We start from the raw sequence: 27,966 nt of genomic DNA, 5'->3' as shown, positions 1-27,966 counted from the left end.
TGCTGCTAAAACCATTTTGCAGAGGCTCTGGCAAATGCAGAGACAAGTTTCAAACAGTATTTACTTTCTAAATCTGTTCTGGGAAAGCAAAAACAACCTTAGTCTTTACAAGTGATTTGCAATATTAAAAGAAAATTGCCAAGTGTCTTTTCCCAACACAGACACCTCCCCACACCGAATAGGAGAATATAGAACTTCCATTTCCAGTTATTGCATAAAAGACACTTCAGAAACCCTGGCAATGCTCCAAACCTCAGAATGTCCCATGCTGAGTTTATGAACGTGGGCTACCTGCAACCTCTCACCTGTGCTGTACAGGTGTCTCACCCACAGCTCCTGCCTCGTTATTGGGGATATTATAAACCCCCATGAAGGGCTGAAGCAGATTAGCACCAAGCTGCTCAATAAAAGGAGAAACCAAAGCTCAAAGCTCATGTCCTTTGCAAAGCCACATGGACAGTCACAATTTACAATTACTGTATTTTACCCCATCAGGTTTGTACTACAGATTAAAAGCAGAATTTGCCTGAAGTTTAGGGGAAAAAAACTGAAAGGAAAAAAACCCAGAGGTTAATAGCCTCTCTATCCAAAGACATTCCTTATACTGGAAAAGAAAAAAAAAAAATCCTCCAAGATTTCAAGTGGACCAAAAAAAAAGTTTAAAATACCCTCAAATAAAATCAAACATCCCTGCACACCACGGTCATGCTCCTCTAACTTCTTAGAAGAGGAACAAAACCCTTCTACATTTATTTGAGAATTTATTCAAAATAAATAAATCCCCATGGAATTTAGGCACACTGTGGAGGCTCCAGCAAAAATCATAAAAAAAGCAAGCAAGCTAAAAAGATCCTTTCTTGGCATGCTGTTGAAAGAAGGATTCACCACATTTCTGATTGACTGCCACTGTGGTTTAAATGAATCAGCTATAAATAGGCAGCAAATGCAAGGCAAGCACTTGAAGGGAACAGCAAGGGGGTTTTTTTGTTTTCTCTTGTTACTGCTTAATGGTCTGTTGGGAAGGAGGTGGCTGACAAGGTAGAAGAAATGTGGTAAAATATAAAGGAACAGAAAAAGATGGGGTGTGGGAAGCAGGGAAAAGGAGAGATGAAGACATTCAAATGTATGAAATGTGCAAATACTTTTCTGCCTCTAGTTTTCCAGAGGAGGGAAGGATCAGGGATGGGAGTAGGAGCACAGACTGGGAGCTGGGGATGCCCTGAAGATCCCCTCACACCCACAGAAACTTGAAGAAGGCTTTTATATTATCAATAACTGCAAAGTCAAGCTTCTGTGGGCCACCTTGGACTGATTTCTAGTCTTTCCTACATATCAGGTTTTCCATTAAAGAAAACACTGGAAGTGTTTCTGCAGCCTTCTTGTGCCAAGAGCCATCCAAACCAGGAGTGGACTCAAAGCTATTAAAGTTAAGCAGACAACCACATCATAACAAAAGTGAAAATACTCGTTTCAGTGAACACCAGAGCTGGAGTCTGAGTCACACCCAGAGATGATCCAGTTTCTGGAAAGCATTTGCAGGGAAATTTCTAATAAACTACTTTTTCAATATTGAATAATCTCTTCTCGAAATAGCTGGAGCTTGTTTCACAGCTCTTGTTCCAACTGTCTGCTCACTCTCCTCCTCTCTCCCACAGCTAGTCTGACTGCCCACAACATCCCCAGTCTCCAGCTTTCTGGCATCTTTTTAATTACTCCTCTTAATCTTATGCTCCTTCTTTCAAGCCTGAAGGAGGCTCTCACAGAATCCAAGGAGCAGAAAAGCTTCTGCTTTCACTTCCCAAGGAGATGGAACAGCTTTAAAGACCTTCTCTACTCCTGCAAAGTATTTCCATGCAACTCTATGGCAGATCTTGCCCAGCACATGGAATTTGCCAGTGAGAACCCCAGAATGTCCTCAGAGCCTTCTCCTCCATGGGGATGGAGGCTGATCCCATGGCAGCTCTGCACAGAGTTACAGTTTTCTCAAAATTAATTATTTCCTCCTGTAGGGAGGTGGAGAAAGCTATCAAAATGGCCTCAAATCCAAATTTTTAAAATTCAGGAGTTACTACCTTCCCCTACTATAGAAAAAAAATTGGAAAGGGTACGAAAGGGGTACAAAAAAACCCTGCAGAGACGGGATCAGAATAAGTAAAGAGCATCCTTGCACTGCATAGGCCTGGTACCTATACTGAATTAAACCATCAGTTTAATTCTCATTGTAAGATCCTGCAGAAGAGGACAAATTGTAGGGTTCATCAAGCCAGGGCTGAAGTCCTTTGTTTACCCATAGAATTGAGCAGAAGGAACAGCAATGCCTGTTGCCCCATCAGTGCTGCTCAGTTTTGGGCTGAAAGGATTAACTCCAGAGGGAGCTCTGCAATTTGATGTTAGACACAGACAGGTCCATTTGTTTCCCTTGGCCCTTCTGCTGAGGCTGCCAAAGATGCCAGACAGGATGATATTTCTGAGATGTGGGTGTTTGTCTTCTCGGAGTGAACCAAACAGCTACTCATTTCAGGAGAGCAATCCAGCAACTCACAATTGCTTCTTGCTCCAGCAAATGCAGCCTGACAAAGCAAAAGGTCAAAGTTCCTGATGGTCCCATTAGAAACCTTTGAGTTTCCTCATTCCTGATGTCTGTCCAGCAAAGCTGTGCTGTGGAAACATGAGAGATCTCCATTTGGCAGGGGAAGGGAAGAAGTGATCTCAGTTCTTAGCTCCTGCCACACAGGCACAGGCTGTACTGAACTGCTCCTCCATAGCACAGTGGGATGCTCAGGGCTGGGAGCTCTGCTCCAGAGGGGCACCAGGAGGGATGTGGTGAATGAACACACAGCTAAAGTGAAATCGAGCAAGAGAGAGGGGGTAAGGCAGCATGGAGCATGACAGAGAGCTCCCTCTTGGAAATATTCGCAAGTAAGAATTGCCAATGCTTTGTTTTTTAAGCTTCTTTTCATGCTTCAGTTTTCCTTTCTTCTTAACCAAGCAGATAAACAGCTACACAGATTTACCTGTGCCTAAAAGTGCCTGATCCCAGGGCAACACCAGCTTGTTTGTCCCAGGCTGATAGATGCCAAAATAGTGACTCATTCTTTGTGCAAGAGGCTGCAGAGAAAAGGTATATAAATGTATATTTGCTGTATTTGTGCCATGCAGCAGCCTCCAGATATTCATGAAGACTTGAGTGTGACCTTTCTTTTTCTCAGCTCCCTTTGCTGGTCAGAAAAAAAACACAATCCAAAGAGCAAGTGGAATGTAAGAGAAAATAATACCCACAATAATTGCAGTAATGTGTACAGTGTCGACGGGCTGCAGGAATTGGATACAATGACTGTGGATCTCGCCTGGCCTAAATAAAAAGGTGCTCATTATCCTGAAAGGAAATGCCACTTATAAACGAGAAGGTCATGCTGCACTGGGAAGATAAATGTCATTTCTCTATACAGCTGTGATGGTCTCACCTACTGTCTTCAGAAATGGACCTAAACTGCAAAGCAATAAAAAGCCTGTAGAATTAGCCTGGGACATTATTATTTTGAGAGCATAAAATCACTCATCTAGAGCTCTTTAGACATGCTTTCTGAGGAACACTTATATATGTGTACACGTGTATTTACATTGTGCCTTTTGGGAGTAATAATACATGAAAATAATTAACTGACACTTTCAAACAAGCTTGGATGTGCTTGGTACCATGTATATCGAAAGAATTTGACACTCACCATGTATTTTATCCAGCTGTACACATTTCCAGGAATTCAATCCATCTGCATAGGTAGTTTTGCACTTTTCACAGGCCCCCCCAGGCAGCCTCTGCCAAGCACAATGAGCAGCTCTAAATAAATACCATCCATAATGCCAACAACTTCTCTCCTTTCAGTGGCTCTGCAGGCTGCCATGCTGCAGCTGAGAGACAATTAAGTACACTCAGATGATCTTTAAGCACATGGCACAGAGCAGTTCCAGAGCAGGAAGGGCAGCATCCATCCCCTCCAAGCAGGAGCAGCTTTGGGGTCAGGTGCCTGCAGCCCAGGCTCTGTGAAGAACGGGTGGCTCATTCCAGCACTGTGCAAGTGGGGGATTCCTCCCCTGCACACTCAGTTGTGTGCAAAGCAAAGAACTAACAAAAATTTGTCACCTAGAGAACAGGGACTGTCACTGCAGACATCACTCCTGCTGTCCCTATCACCTTTCTGTATCCAAAAGGTCACAGATTGCTTCACAAACCAGCATCTTTTTAAAGTAAGGTGGAGCTAGAACCATGGAGGTCAAAGAAGCACTCATTTTATCTGAATATTTGAGATATCAGGGGGGCTGACCTATCCTAAGGCTACATTTTCATTAATGAAATGACCTCTTGTAAAAGAGAATAAACCAGATGATTAGAAAGTGAAGAACTCTGCATCTGTGTGTTAATGAAATTGAGAGTACTCAGAACAGAATTGCCAAAAGTAAGGCTGGTAACAGCTAGCTTAACAATAATACCTACAACTAACATCACTGGTTGAGGGTCTCTACCATTGCATTGTACAGCTTTGACTTCAAGAAAAATTCAGAGTTTGTGAACTCTCAAGAAATACTTCCATAATTAATACAGATACAGACAATCATCATTTCTTTGCATATATAAATAATGTACAGTGATAACCTTTATACAAAGAAGTCTCAAACCCTCTCCCATTACACACGATTTTCTACTTAAAATAAGCTCTACAGAGTAATTACTCAGTTCACGTTCATGGTTACTGAATATCTCATTGGGCTTTTATACACCAGTAATACCATAACATGCAATCTTTCAAGCTTCTTGCTGATTTCCTTTAAAAATCAAAAATATTTAGGTTTAGCAACTCTTCCAAGAATCAACTTTCCAATGAAAGGAACTGTTTCTCCAAAGTTCCAAAAGGAAGCAGAGTCGATGCCACATCAACTCACGTTTGGGTGTCTGATGTGTGGAACGCAGCACAGGAACAGAGAACAGATAAAAATCAATGTCTTAAGCCAGGAATCAGTTCTGTTTTTAATGTGGGCTTGAAGAGAACTAGAAATCTGAGCATACATCTGTCAAAGCTGCAGCCATTAGAGGCATTTAAACAAATTGAAAACATAAATCACATCAATGTGTCAAATCGATGTGCCATGCATTTCATAGCCATGATACTGTCACCACAGCTGGATTCATGGCACGTGTGTTCCATAGCACTGCCTGTTTTATTAAACAGCATAAATAAAATTCAAAAGAAAAATGGTACAACTTGCATTGTGGCTTTCTCCACAACTTCAGACTTTCAGCCTGTTTTGCTGAAAAGCTTTTAGCACAATCAAAGCACATTTGACATTAACACTGATTAAAGCAAATAGATAAATTGCAAAGCCTCTGAGAAAGCAGAATTGTTCCTTACAATTTACCTGGACCACCCCTGAACAGAGCAGATCTATATCAACAGCTTAGTTTTTATTCACAGCATGGTGAGAACTGCTATCAGCTGGGTTTTTCACTTACTCTGCTCTCAGCCTTATCCAAATATTAGCAAGCTGGTCACACTGAAGTGAAAAAGAAAAAGAGAAAAATAAAGAGAGAAGTCCAGGCTTTGAATTCTGTTCAAGTTTTGACTGGCAATGGTGCTGTGCTCGAATTCATGACATTAACACCAACCAGGCTGAGGAAATGGAGTTACTGCAGCCTCTGCACAGCCCAGGCCATGGGGAAAGGATGGGTGAGCAGAAGGGAGCAAACACAACTCACAACGTGGAGAAGTACTGAGGGTGAGTAATTATGGATGTTCTGAAACAAAACAACTGCAATTGGCACTTGCATTTAGGCTCCCTTTGACAAACTGCTCAGGCACTGTGCTGAACCAGGCTTTTTGGACTAATTAGTTCCCTGAAGAAACACCTCTTCTACTACTTGTAATTAAGGCCAAAATAAGGAATCAATGGGCTTCAAAAAGAAAAGCAAGACAGCAACTACTGTTGTTCTAATTGCCACGATAACCAAAGTATTAAGCATTAAAGTGGATCTTATAATCCTTGCAGACTGCAGAGCGGGAGTGTTGGGATCCACAGGAGCATGGGAACAAGCTTCTGTTGGTGGTGTTTTCTCAAAACATTTTTATGTTTGTAACTATTTGTTAACAGGATTTCAACAAAACTGTAGCTGGACCCCACAGAAACACAGTGGGCACAACTGTGCTGAGCCTGTGTGAAGTCCCCAAAGGAAACCCTTGGAATCTTTACAAGATGTTTTTACATAGAAAATTATCATTAAAAATAGAAATCGCTCTTTCTTGCAGGAGACCATCATCATGAATTAAAAGATGACGCGAAAACACTTAAAACTACATACTTTAAATCTTAAATTATGCAGAGATGATGCAATTATTCTGAAATGAAGCACTACAAATCACAGAATTCAAATCCAATGATTATAAAAATCAACAAATCTCAACAAGTTCAGAACATCTCTTAAGACACCCAGACAAGAGCTATTTAATTTCATTAATACAACTCAAAGTTAGGGAATAACTAAAATTTCCATGGCATTTTCCATGTAAAACATTATCCTGATGTGCAATCTTATCCTGTACTTTTTCCAGAAGATATTTATTTCCTTTCTCCCTGTAGTTGCTTGGTTTCCATAGGCTGTTAAAGCTTTCATTGATGTGAGAAGGTTCCTAAGTAGCAGTTTGAACAAACAGCAGATGTTATTGGCCTGAGCCTGATTGATTCACCGATGGAGTTCAAAAGAGATAAGAAGCACTGGCCTGAGAGCTCCTCTGGGAAACACAACCTAACTAGCCCAGCTTCTAGTTTGGAGAGAAACTGGTCAATCCTGGCCAATCCTCCCATTTTCCCAATTTTCCCATTCCTAAAGGGTCAGGCACCAAAATATTTACCTGCTGGTTGAGCCACATGAACATGAGCCACACACTTCAGGAAACTGGGCTGGAAGTGCTCAGAAGGATGTGGCTTTGCCTCCAAGGAGATCCCATCACCTCATTCCAGAAAGAGACCACATTCCTTGGAAGCTGTTGGGAAACTTTGGCCATTCCTGCCCAAAGATCATTTAAGTACCCCCAAGGACAAACCAGATGTGTGGCACAGCTGTGACAAGGGCTGTACCTGCACAGTCCACATGGATGAGACCAGTGCTGTGCCAAATCACCACACTTTCCAGCTTGGAAGAGATTCATACAGGTTAAACCTCCAAATTAGACACAGAAAGAAGCTCATCCTAATGCTGAACGTTCCTCCAACATCACAGAAAACCAAACAATTCTGCCATTGTGGAAAGCAACACTGGAAAATACAGCAAGCTCTAGAAGAACTTGCCCAGAAACCTCTCTGCTGCCTCCCATCCATCCCTCCATGCTGCTGCAGCAGCAAGTGATGGAGACCAACCTAAAGAACATGCTTCTACTCTTTCAAAGCCTTCCCTCTGAAAAGCTGAAATGTCTCTGTTCCTAATCCATTCCCCAGAGATGCTTAATTCACCTTTTTCTATCTTCTGCCTGAGAAGGAAGAGACATGCCATCACTGCTCTGCCTGTGCCCCAGTTCAGGCTCCCCAGCTGCACCTTGCAGCAGGAGGGGATTTGCACCACACTGCACAAAAGTAGCTTTATTATGCAACTCCTTTGCTGCCATTTGCTGTGGATAGGGCCATTGCTCCCAATCCAAACGTATTCCTGCTTCCTCCTTCACCTAAAGACATCTAATTGCAGAGCCTGTATCTCTCAGCACAGGCATGCAGGCTCTCCAGTGTGAAGCATTTAAAAGCTCTCAACATCGCATGGAATGCTCTCCCCTGTTCTATTGTGGTAAATATGACTCATAACTGCACCTCAGTTATCGGCTCTTTCCAAAACATCACTAAGAAAGAAGCCAATTTTAAATCTTCTGTAGGAATTTAGACACAGTTCATCTGTTTCTCATGTTTCCTATAGCCAGGGACATCTGAAGCTAATCCAAATTCCTTAGGTCAAGCCTCTTTTGTGCTTGGTTATTCATAATATCACCAGAAGAGGCTACAGGAGGATTTGTTCATACCAAGAGCATTTTAAGCGGAGCATTGTTGTGAAGAAGGAAAGATCTTTCTGTTGCTGGCATCTATCAATCTGCCTGGGCTGAAGTGAATACTTAGAGCCTGAGCATTCCCACATCCTCTGAGCACCAAACCTGGCCAGCAGCATGATGGTATCAGCACAGTCTCACCGTGGCTTGGTGTGCTTCCTGCAGGCTGAAGCATTCAGCCAGCCAGAGCCCACCCTGAGCTCCCTGCACTGCTCACACAGGGGATTGTTTTCATTTCTCATCCCTGCACATCTTTACGTGAGAAAGTCAAGATGTGACCCAGCAAGAGAGCAAGGGGCAGAGTGTCACTGACTGCATCTGCACCAGGAGTGGGACTTTCAGCAAGAGGTGACAGCAATGACAATTGTCTACCCCTGTCCTTACTTCACTTGAAGCACACAAGAGCTGCAAAATGCTTTTCTGTCCAGTGCACTTCAATATGCAGCCAAAAGTAAAAGTGTCCTTGAGGCTGCTCATTGGTTTGCAGCTGGGAGTATCTTTCTTGGGGATTGTCCATAAGGCAACTTTTCACAAGCTGGAGAAGTTTAGTTAATGATTCACCCTATGCAAGTTGGTGACAGGACATTCTCATTCCTGAGAATGATGGAGGTTGCTTCCAGTTAGCTGTGGTCCCTGGGAACTGCTGACTTAAAGCCATTCTTAAACTGTCAGAGCATCCACACACTAAAAATAGCTGTAAAAATCTCCCTGTAGTGAAAACAATGCTGGCTTGTGCAGAATATCTCCAGTGTGAGGAAGTGCTATGGACTGCTTCTCTTGATCAATTACTAACTTTCAGCACAGAGCCAAAATGAGGAATCTCTTCAAAAAATTAATAAAAATTGACTTTTAAAATCTAGTTTGACTAAACAAAAAGTCTCAGACACACAGACAGGATCTGCTGCAGCATCAACTAGTTTAAGAGGCACTGTCCTTCCACAGGGCAGGAGCTGTCACCTTTAACAAATCATTAAACCTCCTGGTGACTTGACTTCCTCATTTATATGGTGATTATTTGCCAGGTGTTCTCCCAAAACACAGCCCCTGGCAGGTGTAAAAGGGAGGGGAGGAAACTAATGATTCACCGACTCAATAAGGTCAGTCAGGTCTGAGAGAAGGTGAAACACAAGAAATAACAGAGAACCCAAGATAATCCATTTTGCAGGACTGCCAGAAAACACAGGCCTGAGCTGCTCTCCTTCAGCAAAAAAAACCCAAATACAAAGGACCTTGGTGGTTCCTGGGAAGACTCAAGTCTGCCTAGAGATGCCAAAGCATTTGGGTTCGAAGTGCTATTTCGACAAGGTTTTGCTTTGTCAGAAGATGATGCTCAGCCCTGTGACTGCTTCAGCACTCAGGGGGAACTGAAGCGTGGAGCAGCTCAGCACCATCTCCAGAGAGAGCCTGTCTTCTCCCACGAGCCACAGAGAAGATGCTACAGTGACAGCAGAACTCTGGGCAAGTGAAACATATGCCATTCTGGAGTGGCAGGAAAGCTCCAGTGATTCCTTATGGACATCCAAAGTGAGCAGAGTAATCATCTCACTGCTTCTTAAAGTTGTCACTGAGGGAAAAAAAAAAAAGGCAAAAAAACGGTGCATAAAGGTTGGATGGCAGCAGAGAGGTAGAGAAAGTAGGCAGGAGAAACCTGAAAATTAAAACAAACTCCTCTGTACCTTGCACAGATGGGAGGAAATGTCTCTGTAAAGTTCCCATCAGCACAGAAACCCCTTCTGCTGTGCAAAGGAGCAATCTACCTTCGAGGGGGAGAGGAAATATGGCAAAGGAGCAAAATAAACATAAAGTGTGGATCAAAGGGGGAAAAAAAAAGGAGGCAAAAAAAGTGGAAAAGTGCTGATGGGGGAAGCTGGGTGAAAGACAAGGAAGAACTGTTAGCTGCTCAAATTAACATTTTAATGCATTCACCGTAAAATGTAAGCACTTTAAGCACTGGGGTGACTGCTGAGTAAACCCCCTTCACAGGGAGCAGATTGGTGACTTTACACCACAAAATCAGCAGGTCCAGGTTTCACCATCAGCAGATGCACTGCAGCTATCAGGGGCAGATAATGTGACAATATTTGGTCAATGAGTTTTGAGGTCACCAGTAATGCCTGTGATGGAACAAAAACACAGAACATATGGCATTTCATGTGCTGAAACTGTCAGGCTCACAATTAACTGATTAGAGTACATATGGTGCTCACAGACAGGGGAAATCTCTCAATGGAAAAGATGCTGGAGACCATTGAAGGTGTCAGCATGAGTCTTCCTTGCAAATCTCTCTTCATTAGATTTTCATACGGAGCCAGGAGTGTTGTAATAAAATCACTATTAATGTAGTTATATTTATGATTATCTCCCTTTTGTGCAGCTGGATTTAACTTTTCAAACACTAAACTCCACATCAAAGCTTTTTCACAGGAGCTGCTGCATGCACAGCAGCTTCTTGTTTTGTCATATTTGCCTTGAAATTAGAAGTAATGAGAGCTAAGGTGGTAAAAGTTAACCAAGATTGGCAAGAAAACTATTAATATGACAAGTATCAAAACAAAAATTCAGGCTGCCATAGAAATACAGTTACAATTCTGTTGAAGTATTTATAACAGGCTGGCCAGGGACAAACTCATTCCCTCCCCAGTTCTGAAACACACTTTTAAAAAGATGGTGAGTGATACTTCATTAACCACATGAAATGGGCTGACACAGCCTGCTTGCTTTTCCAGCCACCATTTCAGATGACATTTTTCTTTGCATCTCTCCATGCTTTACAATCAACACTCAGTAAAGTGCTTCCTTGGACCCTTCCAGCCACATCAGCCTTGTGGAGAAACAAGAAAAAAAAGAAACTGTTAAAGGGTTCTCCTCTCACGAGGGAGAGAGGAAGAGGGCTGCTCCTCCCCAGCCCATCCACACCAGAGATGCTCCAACCCTTCTTCCACACGGATTTAAACACTCTGAAGTTTCCTTTTCCTCCCCTCCTCACCCCCCTACAGAGGCTGTTTGTCCCACATCTCATACAACAGAGGCTTCAAGGTGCCTCATCCCAGTAGTCTCTGTGTTTGGGAGCTGAGTCATGCAGGTGTCGACATTTCCAAACCTCGTGGGGAGGCTCAGCAGGGCTGGGAGGGTGCAGAGCATTATGTCAGAAGTTATTATTAGCTGCCATCGACCATCTCAGCAGCTTTGATCTGCTGGCAGCTGATTACAGCTGCTGCTCCTGATGATGAAGCACCAGGGGTCCTGCCTCTACCTCCATTTCCCTTTCCAGTTTTCTGATTTTTACTGGAACAAAACACTTTCCCCCAAAATTTCAAAACAGATGGGATTCAGCAGCCAACACTGCAGTCAGAAAGGCAAACACAATCAAGCTGAAGCATAAAATTTTACTTTGCGAGGAAACTATCAGGTCCTTGAATGCTGCTTCTAGCAAAGTCTTTGAAAGGCTTAAAGGTTGACATCACACACAATAAACCTCCAGAGAACATAGCTCCTTTCTGAAATTTTCCATGTAGCCCTTAATCTATATCCATGAAAATAAACTTAGAATTTGTTCCCCATAAATAATTAAAGGGGTATAACCAAATGGTTCCCACAGTCTTCCATGCTTTCATCTGAAAAAAGAAAAGATAATTTGCTATTGCCTGAAGACAACACAGCACACCTGACATATTCAAGGAAAACAATTCAGAAAATCTCCCTACAACAACCTGGAGCCACTGTTGGGAACAACTAAGGAAGCAGGTTAAAATAGCCACCTATACCTTTATGTCGGCATCATTTAATCCTGCTCTGTCTGCTGGGAAGCAATACAGTGTTCAAAAGACAAAACAGAGAAACATTCTGAGGCAGACATATTCAGGCAAATTTCCATTTTATCTGGTGTTACCAGCTAACTTCTCTATCAGCTTGCCCAAGACTTTGCAGAATTCCTTTTCTGAGAAACAGCAATGAAGTGGATCTATCCCAGGACACTGATCTACACCACATTGTGCTGCTCTAAGGACATAAAGATCACTGGAGCCAGTACTGCCTGAAAGAAGTTCCCATATCCCAACACAAGGAAAAAACATTTTTAAAGATGTTAGAAACATCAGAGTTTTGTGCAGTGAGACAGTTCACTCTATGGCTTGAGCATGAACCCAAGGAACAATTTCTACTAGTTTACTCCATTTGAGTTACAGCATCTAAATCTAAATGATGGTGGAATTAGACATGAAGAAAAACTCACATACTTATGAACATTATAAAGCCAAATGTAATAAAACTGCCAAGCTTTAAGATCACAGGCATACTGCAAATATTTCAACTCATGAGCACAAGGCCCATTCCACTAGGACCAAGCATAACAGAAGAGAGGAACAATTTGGCCAATGCATGTTAACATTCACCTCACCAAAGTCACAGTTTCAGATTACAAATTTTAAAAAAGGGAACTAAGGAGAATATAAGAGCTCCTTTAAGAAATACTTCCATCTTTGTAGAGAATGTTTTCTTTCTTACAGAAAACCTAGTAAAAAGCATTTAACAGTGACCAGTAATCTGGTGTTTTCAGGCCCAATGCCAAGAAGTGAAGAATTTACAGCAGACATGTACTTCACTTCTTCAACCCTTGTTATGAACACAAGTTGCTCTCAGTGTGTGCAGGAGAGCCTTAATTACACACGGAATTGAGTGAATCACTTCAACTACACCACAGACACCACATCTGCTACCCATTCACTTCCCCTCCAACACAACCCTTTCACCACAAGGAGTAGTTGTCCCTCCAGCCAAGCAGTGCAGCACAACACATTCCTCACACCCAAAGATGATTATTCTTGGCTTCTTCAAGCTTCAGCTGCAGAACAATAACTCATGAGTTTCGTTGATCCTGGAATTTCGAAGCATAAACATCGCAAATCTGCGAAAGCAAATCCCATCACCAGGCAATTCATTCTTAGAGGTCTCAACTCCTTCACCCCTGGGGTCAGAGCAGGATGCAAATTTGTTACCTCCAGCTCGGTGTTGTGGGCGTGCAGCTTCTGCACCATGTCCTCTGCCTCGCGCATGCGGCGGCTCAGCTGCGGCGAGTGCTCCGCCGGGGTCAGCTCGCTGTCGTACGACTCCAGGATCGCCCGCATCCCGTCGCGCTCCTGCAGAACAACAGCAAAACATGGAGGGGTAAAGCCCCTGACTGCACTCCCTGCCCTGAAACGTTCCTCCCAGTGAAAATGTTCAGGGATAAAACCCCATACCATGCTCTGAGAGCCTTCTGTGGTTTTGCCCGCTTTTTACGCGGCAACTCAACGCTGATGGATGCATGCTCATATCAGCATCAAGGCACAGATGAACACACAGTTCTAATACAACAAATGTTGCTGAGAAAACTGAGAAAAACTGAAAAATTAGGCTGTCTTGTGTCTATAAAACCCCACATCCTTTGCAGGAAGGCAACATGCAGACACTCTAACAAGCAGATGGCAACTGAAAACAGAGCCTGCCTTCTTCCTGGAGACACTCTTCTAATTCAACATGGCTGAATGGGTTTCCTCAGCAAAATATTTAGCGTTGTACTTGACATTTTTTCCTGCCAGAGTCGCAGCAAAGAAAGAACAGAATTGTCACAACAGAAATGAAACAGACTTGACATTGAACAAAGTGGCTGAGAGCAAATATTCTCAAAATGGTATGTGACTTATCACTTGTTAAATGCTGCAACACTCAGTGCTTGTAACAAACATTTTTTCAGAGGTTAATGTCTGGCAGACAGTGTGTTTGGCTCACTTCTCTATCTGCTGGCAATTATAACCAAGCATTTGCAGAGAAAGACAGACAGAAGGATTCTTCTCTGAGAGCAGCTTCCCAACTGTAAGGCTTGGGTTTGAAGCTAAAGGTGAAACTTTTTGCGTTGGCTCCTGGCAGAAGTATCGTAATGCATTCCCAGCTTCAGACAGCACCTAATGCCTCCCTCCAAGGCACTGATGGAGAGAAAAGGCAAAATTCAAGAGTCAGGCGTGTTTAAGGAGGTGACTGGTTGCTCTGCAATATGCACACAGGGATTAGCAGCTGATGAAGTGTTTCATCTTTTGACTACATGGAAGAACTTTGATGCTTATGAGGCTCCTGGCATGAACCCAAAGAGCCAAAACTCTGAGGAAACCTGACAGTGCTGCCTTTCACTGCTGAAGTTTGCTACCTCCCTCCCCTGTACAGAAATGCAGAAGCACTCAGGACAAACCAGCTCCTGTGTGAAAATTCTGCTGTCAGACACTCGAAGTAGCATCAGAAGATCACTGGGCTGCACAGCTGTGCAGTTCACACCCAGCCCAGGACAGGACAGTGCAGCACTTCATAAACCCAGCTCAGCTGCCCTGAAATGCTTCACTGGGATCCTACTCTCTTGAGGAAATCAGGAACTGTTGGGGTAGTAAAAAAGGTCCTTTCCCCCACACTCCTAAATGCAAAAGGATGTATTTCAGATAGTGAAGGTAACCCCTAACCACCCAGCTCAGCCTGGATACAAAGGTTATCTCCTCCTTCCAAATCTAAAGGTCAAAGACTGAACGTGGGAAGCAAGTGGCCATGTGGGAAGGGAAGGAACATTCAAATTCAAGGTGTGACAACAGGACTGGGGGCACTGCCAGAGGTACAGAGTGTTCAGAGCATGTCATGGACTGAAAGGTCAGCCACGAGAGTTGGGTTGGTCAGCAGGTAAAAGGACCCCAAGACTGAAGCACAGCCTGAGGCTACAGAAACAGAGTTAATAAAATTATAAAGAGAAACAAGTTTTAACATAAACAGTACCGGCAGCTATTACCAGCTCCTAGCCCGGATTTGACTGAAGAGAAATATTTTTCCAGGGAAACAGCTTTGCCATAGTTTAGATTTATTCATCTGACAGACTTGTGGAAGGAAATACTTCCAGGTTACCAAAAAAGAAGAAAATCCAACTGCAGCCACACCTGCCCTGTAATGAACTTGTTTAGCAGTGAGACAGCAGGACAGGATCTCTCCATCCTCCTCTTCCCCCTCCAGTACCCACTGACATCACCCAGTCTGCCCAGTGTACTCTCCACAAGGCAAACTGCTTTTGCTCAGGAGATGAATTCCATTCCCCATTTCCAGCCAAATCACTTTCTAGAGCACAGAAGAGAACATAATCACAGCATTTAGCAAAGGTATTGGTTTGAGCTTTGCATGTTGCTGCAATTAGATTTGCAATTACAGCATCCTCTCTCCTTCTTCTGCACTCCAAGCTGCTCTGCTGTCCTAATTTTCTCCTAAGCATCTTTCATCCATGTGATAATTTACCACTGCTATGTTCTCTCTGTTGCAGCAGGGCAGTCCCAAAATCCTTGCTGTTTTTCTCAAAAGCAAACAGGACCCCTGGCAACTCCCATCACACTTGGCTTCCAATTAAATGCTGAATATTTGAGGTCATTTGAGTCATCCCCATCAAGATCCCAGCAGCTCCCTGGGTTGTTGAGCTGCAAGAAGGACAAACTCTTGCTTTCATGTGAGTATGGGAAAATTGCATGGGAGCACAACCAGCCCCACAGGCTGTCTTTCCCCTAAAATCAGCTACAGCCCTTGCCCTCTCTCTCAAATGAAGAGTAAACTTCTCAAGCACAATCACACATGGTAAACACAGCAGAAGCTGTATTGGAAAAAAAGAGGTGCTGAAAAGCTGAACTAAAGGGCGACACAATTAAACACTTGATCCTGGAGTTTACTTATCCTCTTTAATTATTTCTAAATATTAATACTGTTACTGAAATCAATTCTCAGCTTCCAACAAGTGGTCCCCAGCTTCATTTTTACAATTTCTCCCCATCAAGAGCACTTAGTGAAAGCTTTTCCCTCCCTCCTAAAGATCTTGTTAGTTTGGCAGGAAACAGAAGTTCTTGTTGAGAAGTCCTCTGTCTAAAAAGATTCTCTAAAAATGTAATCCTAATTTAGTAATTGCTGCAGTATTTCCTCATTCTACATGACCCATCAAAATCCTCCCCAGGCACTTTCAGATGCCCTTTCCAACCTTATTCTACTACAGCTGCTTTTCTGCTTCCTATCTAGAGAGTAGTCATCAGAATTACTAAAAAGCAGCTCCTCTGGGAATTTCCAAAATTTACCCAACACAGGATGAATCTCTGCTAACTCACCATGAACCTACCCTGGCACAGTTCCAGGTGCTCTTCACCTTAACCAGTTCTAAATCAACACCTGAACAGAGATGCAGCTCTTTCCAAACATGCCCTAAAAGCAGAATAATCATTTTGATGTTCATTATAAATCTAGGAAATTAATGCCCTACAGCAAACCCTGGTGCTGCAGCTTGCAGCTGTGTTTGAGGAGATGCTAGTTTGAAAAAGAGGAAGGATAGTGATTTTTTCAAAGGTTGAACAGTTTCCCTTCCTTCTGCCAGCACCAGCCCATTCATCAAATAAATATTCCTCCTACTATTACATAAGTAACTAAGAAGAAAACACATTTTATAATTTTAACCAGAAACTAAAGCTAATCCCTTGAAAATGTGCTGTGGGAAAGAACAGGATGGCACCTCTGCAAAATGCCACCTCTAAGATGAAGCTTCTCCCCAGTCCTCCCACCAGCTCCTCTACTCCCTCTCTGCAGAACCAAAATCTGACCTGGCTGACAAGTAGCTTGAAGCTCAAAGTCCCTTGCTGCAGCATTCAGGCACCAGAGTGGTTTAGAAACAGCAGGAATACAAGTGGGCTCCTCCAGGACTTTTGGGTTAATTTTAGGGGAAGACCTGAGAAGAGCTCATATAAGCATCACCATCATCATCACTGCAACCATCACGCCCCAAGTCACTGCAGCACTGCACAGATAGCTGCACACTGAGAAGCATCAGAGCCACTCCAGCCTGGCTAGGAGAAGCAACTGAAGGGCAAAACATAGCCAAAAAAAATGTAGAAAGGTGTCTGAGCTTCTATACACACAGATAAGTTCAGGCCCTTCTGCTGCTGCTGCTCGTTAGCCTCTGTTCAAACACACACACACCCCATTCACCACAGACCTTCTAATTAGTTGGAGAAAAGAAAAATCAATAAGAAAGAAATTAAAGTTACAAATCTAACTGAAGTCAGTCACACACCCAGGGAAAATGTGTTCCTGGGGTAAAGTTTATCTAGTGTCATAATTTTATTGAAATCCTATATCTTCCTATTGACTTTTATCGTTTCAAGCTGGATGCCAGAGTTATCATTATTAGAGTCTCAGTGTTGCTCGCAGGCCTGAGGTTTGAGGTGGCTTTTTTATTTTTTTTTTCCTTTTATAAACAAGCTGTAATTGTCTGGTTTATTGATCAATAAATCTTTCAGCTGCCTCTCTTCACCCCGCTTCTGTTCTGGTGAGTCTCCTGCACCGTTCTCTGCAGGAAAATATAGGATTGTTGTTTTTTAAAGAACAGATTGTGTTGTCATTAGCAATGAGAGAGCAGGAATCGTGCCGGTCAGTTCCAATAATGGCTTTTTAATGACAGATTCTAGTCCCAGCAAAATCTGCTTTATTTCCACACGAGTGAACTCTGACTATTAATCCACAACCCAACTGCACAGCTCACTTGCTCTCTCACTTCTGCATGGGTTAGAGGCTGGCAGAGGAGACAGACTCTGTACACTGGAATCAGAATGGTATTTCCCACTTGGTGCTTTTTGGATGGTACAGAAATATTCCAAGTATTACATCAGCTTTTTGTTTAATTAATGATAATTTTTGGAGAATGTTAATAGGCTGCTTCATTATCAGAAATCAGTGGCAAGATTTCTTTCCCCTCCTCTTCATCTCCAGACTCCAAGATCCAAATTAGTTGTAATAAGGGAAAATTTCAAGACTGAAGAAAGATATGGAGCTTCAACATCAAACAGATGCTATTTGCAATCAGGTATAATTTAGCTAACTATTTCTCATAAAAACACAAATAAAAGAGAGAGATGACTGTGTAAGAGAGGTCTGGGCTTTCTTGCTTTAAACTCATATATAGTAAAAGGGAGATGGTAAGTGGGGCTTGACCAGATGTTTAACATTAGTAAAATCAGCAGTGTGAGGCATGGGAACATAAGGCAAAATATGGTTAGAAATAACTGAAGAATATTTAAATATATTAGACTGTGTCAGAACCTACTGACAAAACATATTCTTAGGTTACTTGATGAAATTAATCACATTAATTTCTGGTCCATGAGCAACTATCTTTGAGGAGCTCACAAATGGCAAGACAGCAGCTGAAAATAGGACAGAGGAACAGACCCAACCTTTTAAAAGAAGGATGGATGAGAAGATACATACTCTGGCAATTATAAATCACTTCAATATTTTGGTATCTCATGTAATACTTGAAGAAAACATTAACAATCAAATTGCAAGCGGCTAGAGAAGAATTAGGGACAAGAAACAATCAACTGAGCCTTAATATGAATAATATCAAAACAGTCTAATTTCCTTCTTTGACAGGTAAATTGTCTGCTGAATAAAGGCAAATAATAAATGTGATAAATCTTAACTCCAGTGATGTGTTTATCAAAGAGGAGAATTACAATTCAACAACAACTCTGTAATTTAGAGGAATGAATTTGTATCAGGGTGATGAAACTCAGGGGAACAAAGCACAGAGCCACCCAGCACTGTGACCAGACTGTACCCTCAGTGGGCATCTGCCCCTTCCAGACTGTTCTAATCCCTTTGCATTATGGAAAGTGGAAGGGAAAAAGCAATAATCAAGTGACAGCAAGAGCCAGGAAGCACCAGGTCTGTAGGGAGAGGTGAGGCTAAAGACACATTGGGTCAGACTTTGCTCTCATGGGAGCCACATCCCTCCTGGAACACTGCTAATTAGCACAGATGCTAATGGACTCTTCCAGAACAAAAACCCCGAGAGTTCTCAGCCAAACAAAACCAGCAAAAGTTAAATTATCTGAAATTTCTCAACCCCTCCTTGCCTCCAGCTGCATCTATGATCACCAGAGGCAAATGGTTGCCCTTCCTCTTACCACTCTTATCCTCTGTAAAAATCATCTTTAAACCAAAATTTTCTACTCCCAAACCTACAAACAGCTTCCTTCTCAGCCACAGCCATTTCCCAACATTTCTCTCTGTGGCTGACCTATTTTCACATTACTTTGCAAATCAGAACTGACTGCAGACACATATGTATGCACACACCATTGACTTTCTACTCAAGACCTCAATTAAAACACCATTTACAAAAAAAAACTCGTTAATGTCATAAAAATAAAAACATCCAGCAGACTTCACTACCCTTGCACTGACAAGACCATTAGGAAACATTTTTTTAAAATATCCCTAATTCTCAAATGTGACTGTCTATATATCTACCCTTTGTTTGTGTTTTCGCCCCTCAAGCCAATGTAAAGCTACTGCAGGAATCTAAAGATGGATTTAACCCATAAAGAAGCCTTTCAGATGGGCTGTGCTCTACAACTAAGGCTTCTCCAAGAAAAATAAAATATTCCTTCTTTTGAAGTCCAAGTACCTCCATCCATGCCTACAAGGAGTAGGTGGGGAGAGGTCAGAAAGGCAAATAACCATGAGCACACAGCAAACCAGGAATCCCTGTCTGTCCCATCATCCCTCTAATGGTTTTCATCAGTTTTCTGACATTCTCTAACAGAGCCATTTTCTTGCCAGGAAAGTCAGCATTGCTCAGGTTGAACAGCAACTTTCCTCCCAAGGCTGGAAGTCTGGAGAAAGCAAACAACCAGGGAAACTGTGGTGGCAAGGAGACACAGTCAGGCAGAGAGCATGAGAGAGATGATCAAAGACTCATTTCAGGTGCCAGAACAAGGCATTCAGAGACACTCCTGGCTTCCCAACCATCCATCCTCAAATTTTGGAGAAACTCTGCAATCTGATTGCTCTTTTGGCCAACGTTCAGCTGGCAGCTTTAACTGTGCTCCTACAAATACCTGTGTATATCTTACATGCTCTTGTATTCTGTAGGTTTTCCTCCTGATTTATAGTCTTCCCTTTCAAGCTCTTGTCCCTCTCCTCCAACACTTCTCTGCAGAGAGCTCAGCTTGCCTTATATCCTGGCAATGGACCAGAGCAAATAAATCCACTGTAACTCTTTTAATCTGTCTCTGATAAATCTCCTGCTTACTATCTTCTGGAAAATTGTGCATGGTCTCTGAAAGCCCCATTTTGCTTATAGCACATCCATATGCCAGCTGACAAGCAATCATACAACTGACACTGCAACAAATTAAATATTATCTGACTAAAATACCCCTGGGGTCCTCTTGCTTCACAGTGAGTTTAACATGTTTAGTTATGTTTCTTAGCCTCCTGCTGCTGTGGAATAATTGTATGATTTTTTTCTTGGTTTAGCTCCCCTCTACTGGAACTCTGCCTGTCTCAGGAGTGAGCCTGCTTTTGTGTCTCTGTGTGTTTGGCATCTCTTCATTCCAAAAAAACCCTCTTTTTCCTATCATTTCTTATAGTTCCACTGCTCAAGCAGTGGCAATCTTGTGTGTGATTCTTACTCACCTGCCTCAGCACGGGGTCACTTGCCATCTGACACTGGTATCTGACACCATGTGCACAGTTCACACATGAAAAACAGTAGTTTCTTTTTAAAAAGCACCCCAAAAATCCCCAACCTGCCTTCTTCAACCTAGCCACTAGATTACCATCACTACCAGAGGGAAAGCACACAGCTGAAAAGGGAAGGGATTCATCCTTACTCAACTGGCAATTCAAAACCAATGTTATTTCCAAAAAACAAAAAGAGAAGAACTAAAAATAAGGGGGGAAAGGGACATTTTTGTGAATGTACATCAGATTCTTCTATACTGCCAGCACATAAAAATTCACCCCTATGTTTATTTCTCAGCCTCAGATTTCTTTTTCCTCCTGTCTACTAAGTAACCCAGATATTGGCCTCTAAAGCTTTTAACAACCAATTTCCTGCAGTTTTAACCACTCAAACATCATTAACTTGGGAGAAAAGTAAACTGAACTGTGCTCAAAGCCAGTGCAGTTATGTCTGCAAGAATGAAGGAGGAGGAATGGCCCCAGCACCTGGACTCTGCTCCTGGGCTCTTTGGGCTCAGAACTAAAGCAGGAGGGCAAAGCTCTTGCATCACACTTTGAGGGGACATAAAAAATAAAATTAAATTAAAAAATCAGACATGAGTTCATCCAATCCAACACAGCACATTCCACTGAACTCAAAAGTAATTCCTTGATCCCCTCATGATGTGTCAACAACTCCACAAATATGCCAGCTGTGGCTTTTTGAAGAAGGCAAAGAAAAAGGGATTTTAGGTGATGCTTTAGAATATACATCACCTGACTGCTTTATTACAAAATATTAATAATTTCCCATATTTTACTTACTTCATAAAACATTCCCTCTGCTGCCTCCAGGGTATAAAAGATCAGTGATTCCAATACGAGTTTCCCAAATTACACATGAAGTTCTCCAAGGTCACCTATAGCAAATCTGCATTATCTTTCTAAAGGATTCTCACAGCTCCTGGACCTTGCAGCCCAGCAGCTCCTCCTTCAGAGAGGACACTGGGCAGAGAAGACTGAACTGACACTGAAATCTGGCCCAGTGTGTACCTTCCACACTACATAAACCACCTAGAAAGCAACTGCATGCCCAGGTATATTCTTGAAACAATAATAACCATAAAGGGTCATTTCACAGCCAAACCATGCTCCCAACAATATGACTAATAAATCACATCCAGTGATTTATGCAGAGCAAGGCAATGGTAAGCCTTTACTTTGAACTAAAATTCTGTGCTTTCCCTGCATGAGGTCAAAATACTAATTTTACATCCTATAAAATATGTTTCACATTCCTCACATAGCAAGTTTTCCATGTTTTAACTTGAACCCTTTGAAAAGATGAATGATCATTTTAACACTGATATATCTATGTCTTATAAAAGATGGAAACTGCAGCAAGCACCAGCTCCTTGGCTGTTTTTAAGAATGGTTTATTCTCTCACCCAGAGCGTGTCTCATTAGCTTAATTAGGAGTCATCTTCAGAGTTTGGTCTCAGCCAGCAAGTGAACACCATGGAGCTGGGCTGAACTTTGTGGCCTGCACTTCTAAAAGAGTTTTCTGCATTTAAAAAGGAGAATGTGCCCCCTCAGTGCTCGGGACTGCAGCTTGGGAGCAGAGGTTTGCCATCTGCTGGCTCTTCAATCCCATATAAACCTCAGTGCAGGCTGGCAGAGGAGCCCATAACTCACCCCCTGTTCCTCTGGAGACCCTGATGTGGTGAAGAACAAATTAGGATATTTAGGAAGCAGCTAGAAAGACCACCTCAGGCAGGTGCTTTGCCACAATTCCAGTTGCACCTTCACCTCAGGCTTACCAACTCCAGAAAAATGACATCTAACAAATACTTTTGAAAAAAAAACATCTCATTGACAACTCCTCCGGATACTTTTATTGATCATGTAAATATCCAGTCTTTCTGAACCCTGAGAAACTCCTGACCTTGCCAGTTTTCGGGTGGAGATTAATCCCATTACTTTTTTTTTTCACTTCTTGCAGCTGCAATTTCTTTTATCAGGTTTTAATTTACCACCTTTCAGCTCCATTGAACACCTTTGTTGCACAGACAGGGAAAACAACTCCCTAACAACTTCTCTAAACCATTCATTCATTAGACTCTGTGCTTTCAAATTGTCACCTCTTCTTCAACTGCTTTTTGAGGTAAACAAGTCCAATCATCAGTTTTCCAGCAAAATTGCTTTCCCAGTCTTTCACACTCTCATCACCCCTGTCTGCCTGCTGCTCTCACTCTGCAGCATCTTTGGCTGAACTGGGTTGATGAGGAACAAGTGAAGAAAAACACTGAAGACACAGAGTCCTGGGTGCTTTTCCCACCTCTGTGAGTACCAAGTACATCCTCAGCCCCTCCTGGCGTGGTCAGAGCAACAGGACAAGATGCTCTCCCAAAAGCTGCTGAGCCAGGGGATGACAAAAAAACCAGCAAATAACCTTCTCAATAATCCCCCCTCAACCACAGAGCAGCAGAGAACACCAGAGAACAAGATGCATCTCCACACCTGAGGCAGAATCTCCAGTTCTTGTGACAACAGCCCACGTGGACAAATTGCCTCAAATTTGAACATTTCAGAACTGAAATTTTGACTTTAAAATAGCCTACTAGTTAGGAGAGCTAATTTTAACACTAGCTGCTACTCAGCGAACACCTTTCCTTTAGCATCACTAGACACTGTAAAATTAATTCAGAGAAAATGACACTCCTTTCTTTTCTCTCTCTCCACTGTCTCTGAAAGATTAAGTCAACAAAATTTTTCCTCATAACTGCATTGACATCAAGAATGTTATGCTCAAACCATTAGACAAAACATAAAGCACTGAAGTCGTGCTCCATTAAAAACAAGTGGAAAAATCAGTTTACCAGAAGAAAAACATTATTTTAAAAAGATATTCATTATATACCTCTGAAAAACAATTATGATTAAATGTATGAGACCAAAACATTCATCAGCCTTTTAATTAATATTTGACCACAATATTTGCATTTTCAACCAAACCACATTTCAATAAAGAACAGAAGCACAGTACCAAAAAATCTTGTTTGCTGCAAACTAAACCCTTTGGTTTGTTTTTGTAGAAATGAAGTGCCACATTTTGGACAATAAAACAGACCATCAGCTTTTCTACTTCTGGGCACAACTTCAAAGTGTACAGAATATGGTATAATCACAGAAATAACTGGCAAACAAAAGACATGGGAACAGAGGGGGAAAAGTCTCTCCCTGTCACATAACACCACAGAAAAAGCTGGTCAATAGCAAACATTTAATGAAGATTATCCTCTTTCCACCATACAGAACTTTCTGGATAACTCTGAGGAACTTCAGTTAATTTTAGCATTTGCTGTGTTCCACCTACCAGAAAGACAATCCAAAGGACATGCAACCCAAGACAGGCAGAATTAAAGAATTTTGAGTTTGCAATCAAGTCCTCAAGAAAACAAAAAGGTGAGAACAGACCCTATTGCACAGCAATATTTAAGCACAAAACACTCATGGCTAAATTTGTCCCATCTCTAGAAAAAAGTCCATTGTGATGTGTCAGGAAATACTATCAGAACTATTTTTCATATTCCAAAGTAATAAGTTTAAAATAAAGTCACATATCTGTTACTGTTATATCTGTTGCTATATTTGGTTCTTCTGCTTCCATTTGGAAAATACCATTATATTATTTAATAAAGTGCCTTTCAATAAACCTGGCACGCTCCTGACTTAGTACAATCTTTCTCAAATACACCTTTATCTTACCAGCCAGGGCTGTATGAGATGATGCCATTTTCAATGGAGTCTATTATCAGCACTAGGCAGACTCAGCCCTGCACAGCAGTTGAGGTTTGGAAGCTGCTCAAGGTATTGTCCACCCCAACCTCCCCAGCTCTCCTGCTTTCCCCTTCTCTCCAGGAGTGTATTCCTTGGAATTCTTCAGAGCAGGTTCATGAACAGATCAGACTCCCCTCTCCAGAAGTCCAGGGCTACAATCCTGCTATTTGCCTTGTTTCCTTCTCTCAGGAGTAATTTTCAATTATTTAACAGCATCCTCAACAACCACCTTAGGCTGTTTAAAAAAACCTCCACAATCAACATTAAATCACTTGAATCCACAAGCACAAAAAAAGGGTTGGATCAGTGATGAAGGGAAGACAAAAGGTAAGAGGAACAAATCATATGGCTGGAATTTCTGACCACTTGACAATACCTCTCCCTCAACTTTTTCCAAAAAGCTGTTCCTATTTCACTTGCAATATTACTTTTTAGACTTGTCCTTATTATTTCACCTCCAATAACAACACTTGTGAGCTTTACCACGTTCAAAGGCAGCAGAACAAGTGCATTGTTTTCGTCAGTGCAGTCCCAGAGATGCTGCCCATGGTTACTAATTCTCTTCAGCTTGTTGAAGGTAAAAAAGCACCCAAAAAGTGATAAGTTTCTGCCTGTCTTCCTGTGCACATCAAGGATGCTAAATGCACACACAAACAAAATCAACAAGCAAGGTTATGCAAAAGAACCCCTGTGCAAAATACCTTCTCCTCAAGTCCATGGGAGAAGTAGTACAAATTTCACAGCAGATGGCAAATCTTTTCAGCTTTTTCCCTGAATCAAATTAGTTACTAATGGAACAGTTTATGATTAAATACTCACTTAAGTCAAGAAGAGCTATCAGCTGAATGCGAGCAAATCACATCAGCTCCAGAGATACATAATGAAAGGAGTATATGCAAAGAAAATACTGTTCATGTATCTTTAGAAATCTTCAGTTTCTGAACAGGCTGTTAAAACAGTGTGATCACCACGTAAGATCCTCTAATGGCATTTCTGTGACACGAGGAAGGAGGTACAAGCAGCTGAATGAGTAGAACACAAAATACCTCCTAGAAATGATCTCCAAGCCTATAAGCACAAATTCCAGGCAAAAATTTATCACCTCTTCCTCCAGAGTAGTGTTGTACCTATCTGAAGATATGTTTCTCTGCAGTATTCACTAGTGTAATTCTTCACTTTTTCCTCTTGCTTTTTACCATTTCAGTAGGTGGTTAATAAATATCCATTTCTCTCCAACAAGTGAGAGGAACCCCTCTAGCATCTCTCTCAGTTATCCAGAGCTGACTGGAAGGAGAGCCGGGAATAAATGAGATGGGGAATAAGGACAAGAAATCACTTTGTAATTGAAAACTCAAGGCCAGCCACCAAGCAAAATGCAGAAGACTCAGAGTCACACTAAAAATCAAAGCAGAGAAGAAATATCTTTGGTCTTTGATTAATATTCTGTATTTGCACATCCAACAGGTTACTCCATATGCCTAATTTTAACAGCAATCTCTAAAAGCTTTGAATTTAGAAACAAACATGGTACTGATTGAAAACCCTTCCTCACCAAACCTGTGGCATAGCTTGTACAAAGACCTGTTCCTCCAGAGGGCACAGAATGGAAACTGTAATTGCATTTTGGTTTTGGATGTGTGAGAAGGAAGGAAAAAATACTGTCAGTTCAATGTGTATGAAGGAGGACAACATGAAAAGAATAAATAGGTTGAAAACTAGAGAGCTCTGAAGTTTTCATCTCAAAAGAAAAAAAAACCCTTACCTTAACTTTACACAAAATTTTAAAAACTTCAGAGGAACACAAGTAAATGAAGGAATTAATCTCCAGCTGAAGTCTGTGTGCTTCTAAAAGAAGGTACCTATTCAATCATCTTTTTCTTAATCAACAGTTTAATACCATAAACAGAAAACCAGCAGCATGACAAATGAAGTTTGTAGAGAGAGCTTCTCCCTGCCTCCTCCTGTGGCACCAAAAGGCAAACAGCTGCTCGCTCTGCCTCTCACACCCCATCCTCACACTGCCACACTAATGGGTTTTCTGACAAGGCAAACTCTAATATTAGACACTGCTCTTATTAGCTCAGATCAGAGGGTGCTGTTAAACCCTGCAGGTACCACACTCTGCCGAGGTTGCTCTCTTTATTTCACAAATCATGTGTAATTGCCTCTTTAATATCACCCACTGAACTGAGTTGAACACAATCATTCTTCTCTAAATTCAACATTCACGCACTTCAAACATATATATTTCATTCTTAAAGAATACTTTTTACAATGAAAATACTTCAAAAGCTTAGAATTGAAGTTATTAGACAATTTACCCCACTGATACCAACAGCAAAGAGACACACAAAAGGCAACTCCTCCCATGCTCCAAACAGCAATTGCTTTTTCACTCGCCCCGTGCAGAAACAGGGGGTCTCTGAAGTGGTTTTAAATCCTCATGTTTCAATGAGCAGTGTGTGATGGATATGGCTGTTATTTGCAACGCCATAGGATTGTGTTATAAATAAGCTGGTATTATTTATAAGCAGCGTGGTGTTCTGCACACCAGAGCAGCCCCAGAGGCACAGCATCCCACGGCAAGCTGGCTGCGGGGAGAGGTTTTATGGAGCCTTTGCACACATTTGGGCACATGGGTGATCTCTGCCAGTGGCTGCTGGAGCCTGGCAGGAATCAGGGATGCCTGGGAGGGAATCGTGCAGAAAGTGAGATCCTCACAGGGGCAGTAAAGGAGATGGGAAATGAGCAGGAGCTGATCTGAATTCTGCATTCAACATTAAGGAAATTTCTGTGGTCTCTGCTGAGTCTGACAGCAGAGCATTTTGAACAGACCCAGAAATGACAGCCTGTGTGTGCTGGGGGTGGTTAACAACAGCATGAAGCTCTGGCTCAGTGTGGACTGAAAGGGGAGGAAAGTTACTCATCACTAATGCTTACTTACACACCACTCTCCCACCAAGCTTGCTAACAGTCTGGCGTGCTAATGGAGAGTAGGGAATTTTTTTTCCTCCCTCTTCTCATCTTCAGTCTTACCCACTATGTTGGAACCAATTTAATTACTGCTAAATCATCTCCAACAATGCACACCAAGCCCAGCCCTGTATTTCTTCAAGACATGTGATTTCATCCCTTCATTTCTCCTGCTTTTTCACTTATTTGCTTTTTAAACAGAAGAGATTACTGTCAAGATGTGTGAGTTTCGTATTTCCCTGCCATTTACAGATGACATTAGTCTCTTCCTTGTTCATTCCTAGTGAAACAATGTTGTCTCCTGGCACGTCAACTTTATAAAGCAAACCCAATTGAAGTTATCACCATGTAGCTCACAAAGAGAGATACCTGCATGATATAATTGATTCTTCTTCTGATCTCACTGGTTAACAAAAGTAATTGAATTTGGTACCCTCTTTAACACACTCACATATTCTTTTACAGTTCTGAGTTGAACATCCTCCCTGCTTTTGTCCTTGGTCTCATTTTCAAAAACTTTTATCTTTAGTTCTCCAATCTAGCA

General features: G+C 42.0%; 1 protein-coding gene across 5 annotated transcripts in view; it reads right to left on the bottom strand.

Annotated features, from left to right (window-relative positions):
* The window catches only part of MAD1L1 (mitotic arrest deficient 1 like 1), a 340,910-nt gene that overhangs the window by 188,407 nt on the left and 124,537 nt on the right, over positions 1-27,966 (bottom strand). For all 5 annotated transcript variants that reach the window (XM_085074561.1, XM_085074563.1, XM_085074564.1 and 2 more), the window contains exon 12: positions 13,070-13,210. In XM_085074561.1, the coding sequence (XP_084930687.1) occupies positions 13,070-13,210 (141 nt within the window). The remainder of the gene's footprint in view (positions 1-13,069; positions 13,211-27,966) is intronic.

This window comes from Lichenostomus cassidix, chromosome 14, assembly GCF_008360975.1.
Source record: "Lichenostomus cassidix isolate B80296 chromosome 14, HeHo_3.0, whole genome shotgun sequence".
In the NCBI taxonomy this organism is placed as follows: Eukaryota; Metazoa; Chordata; class Aves; order Passeriformes; family Meliphagidae; genus Lichenostomus; species Lichenostomus cassidix.
Note: the sequence above shows the minus strand (reverse complement) of the source record. Positions and strands in the feature narration are given on the sequence as shown.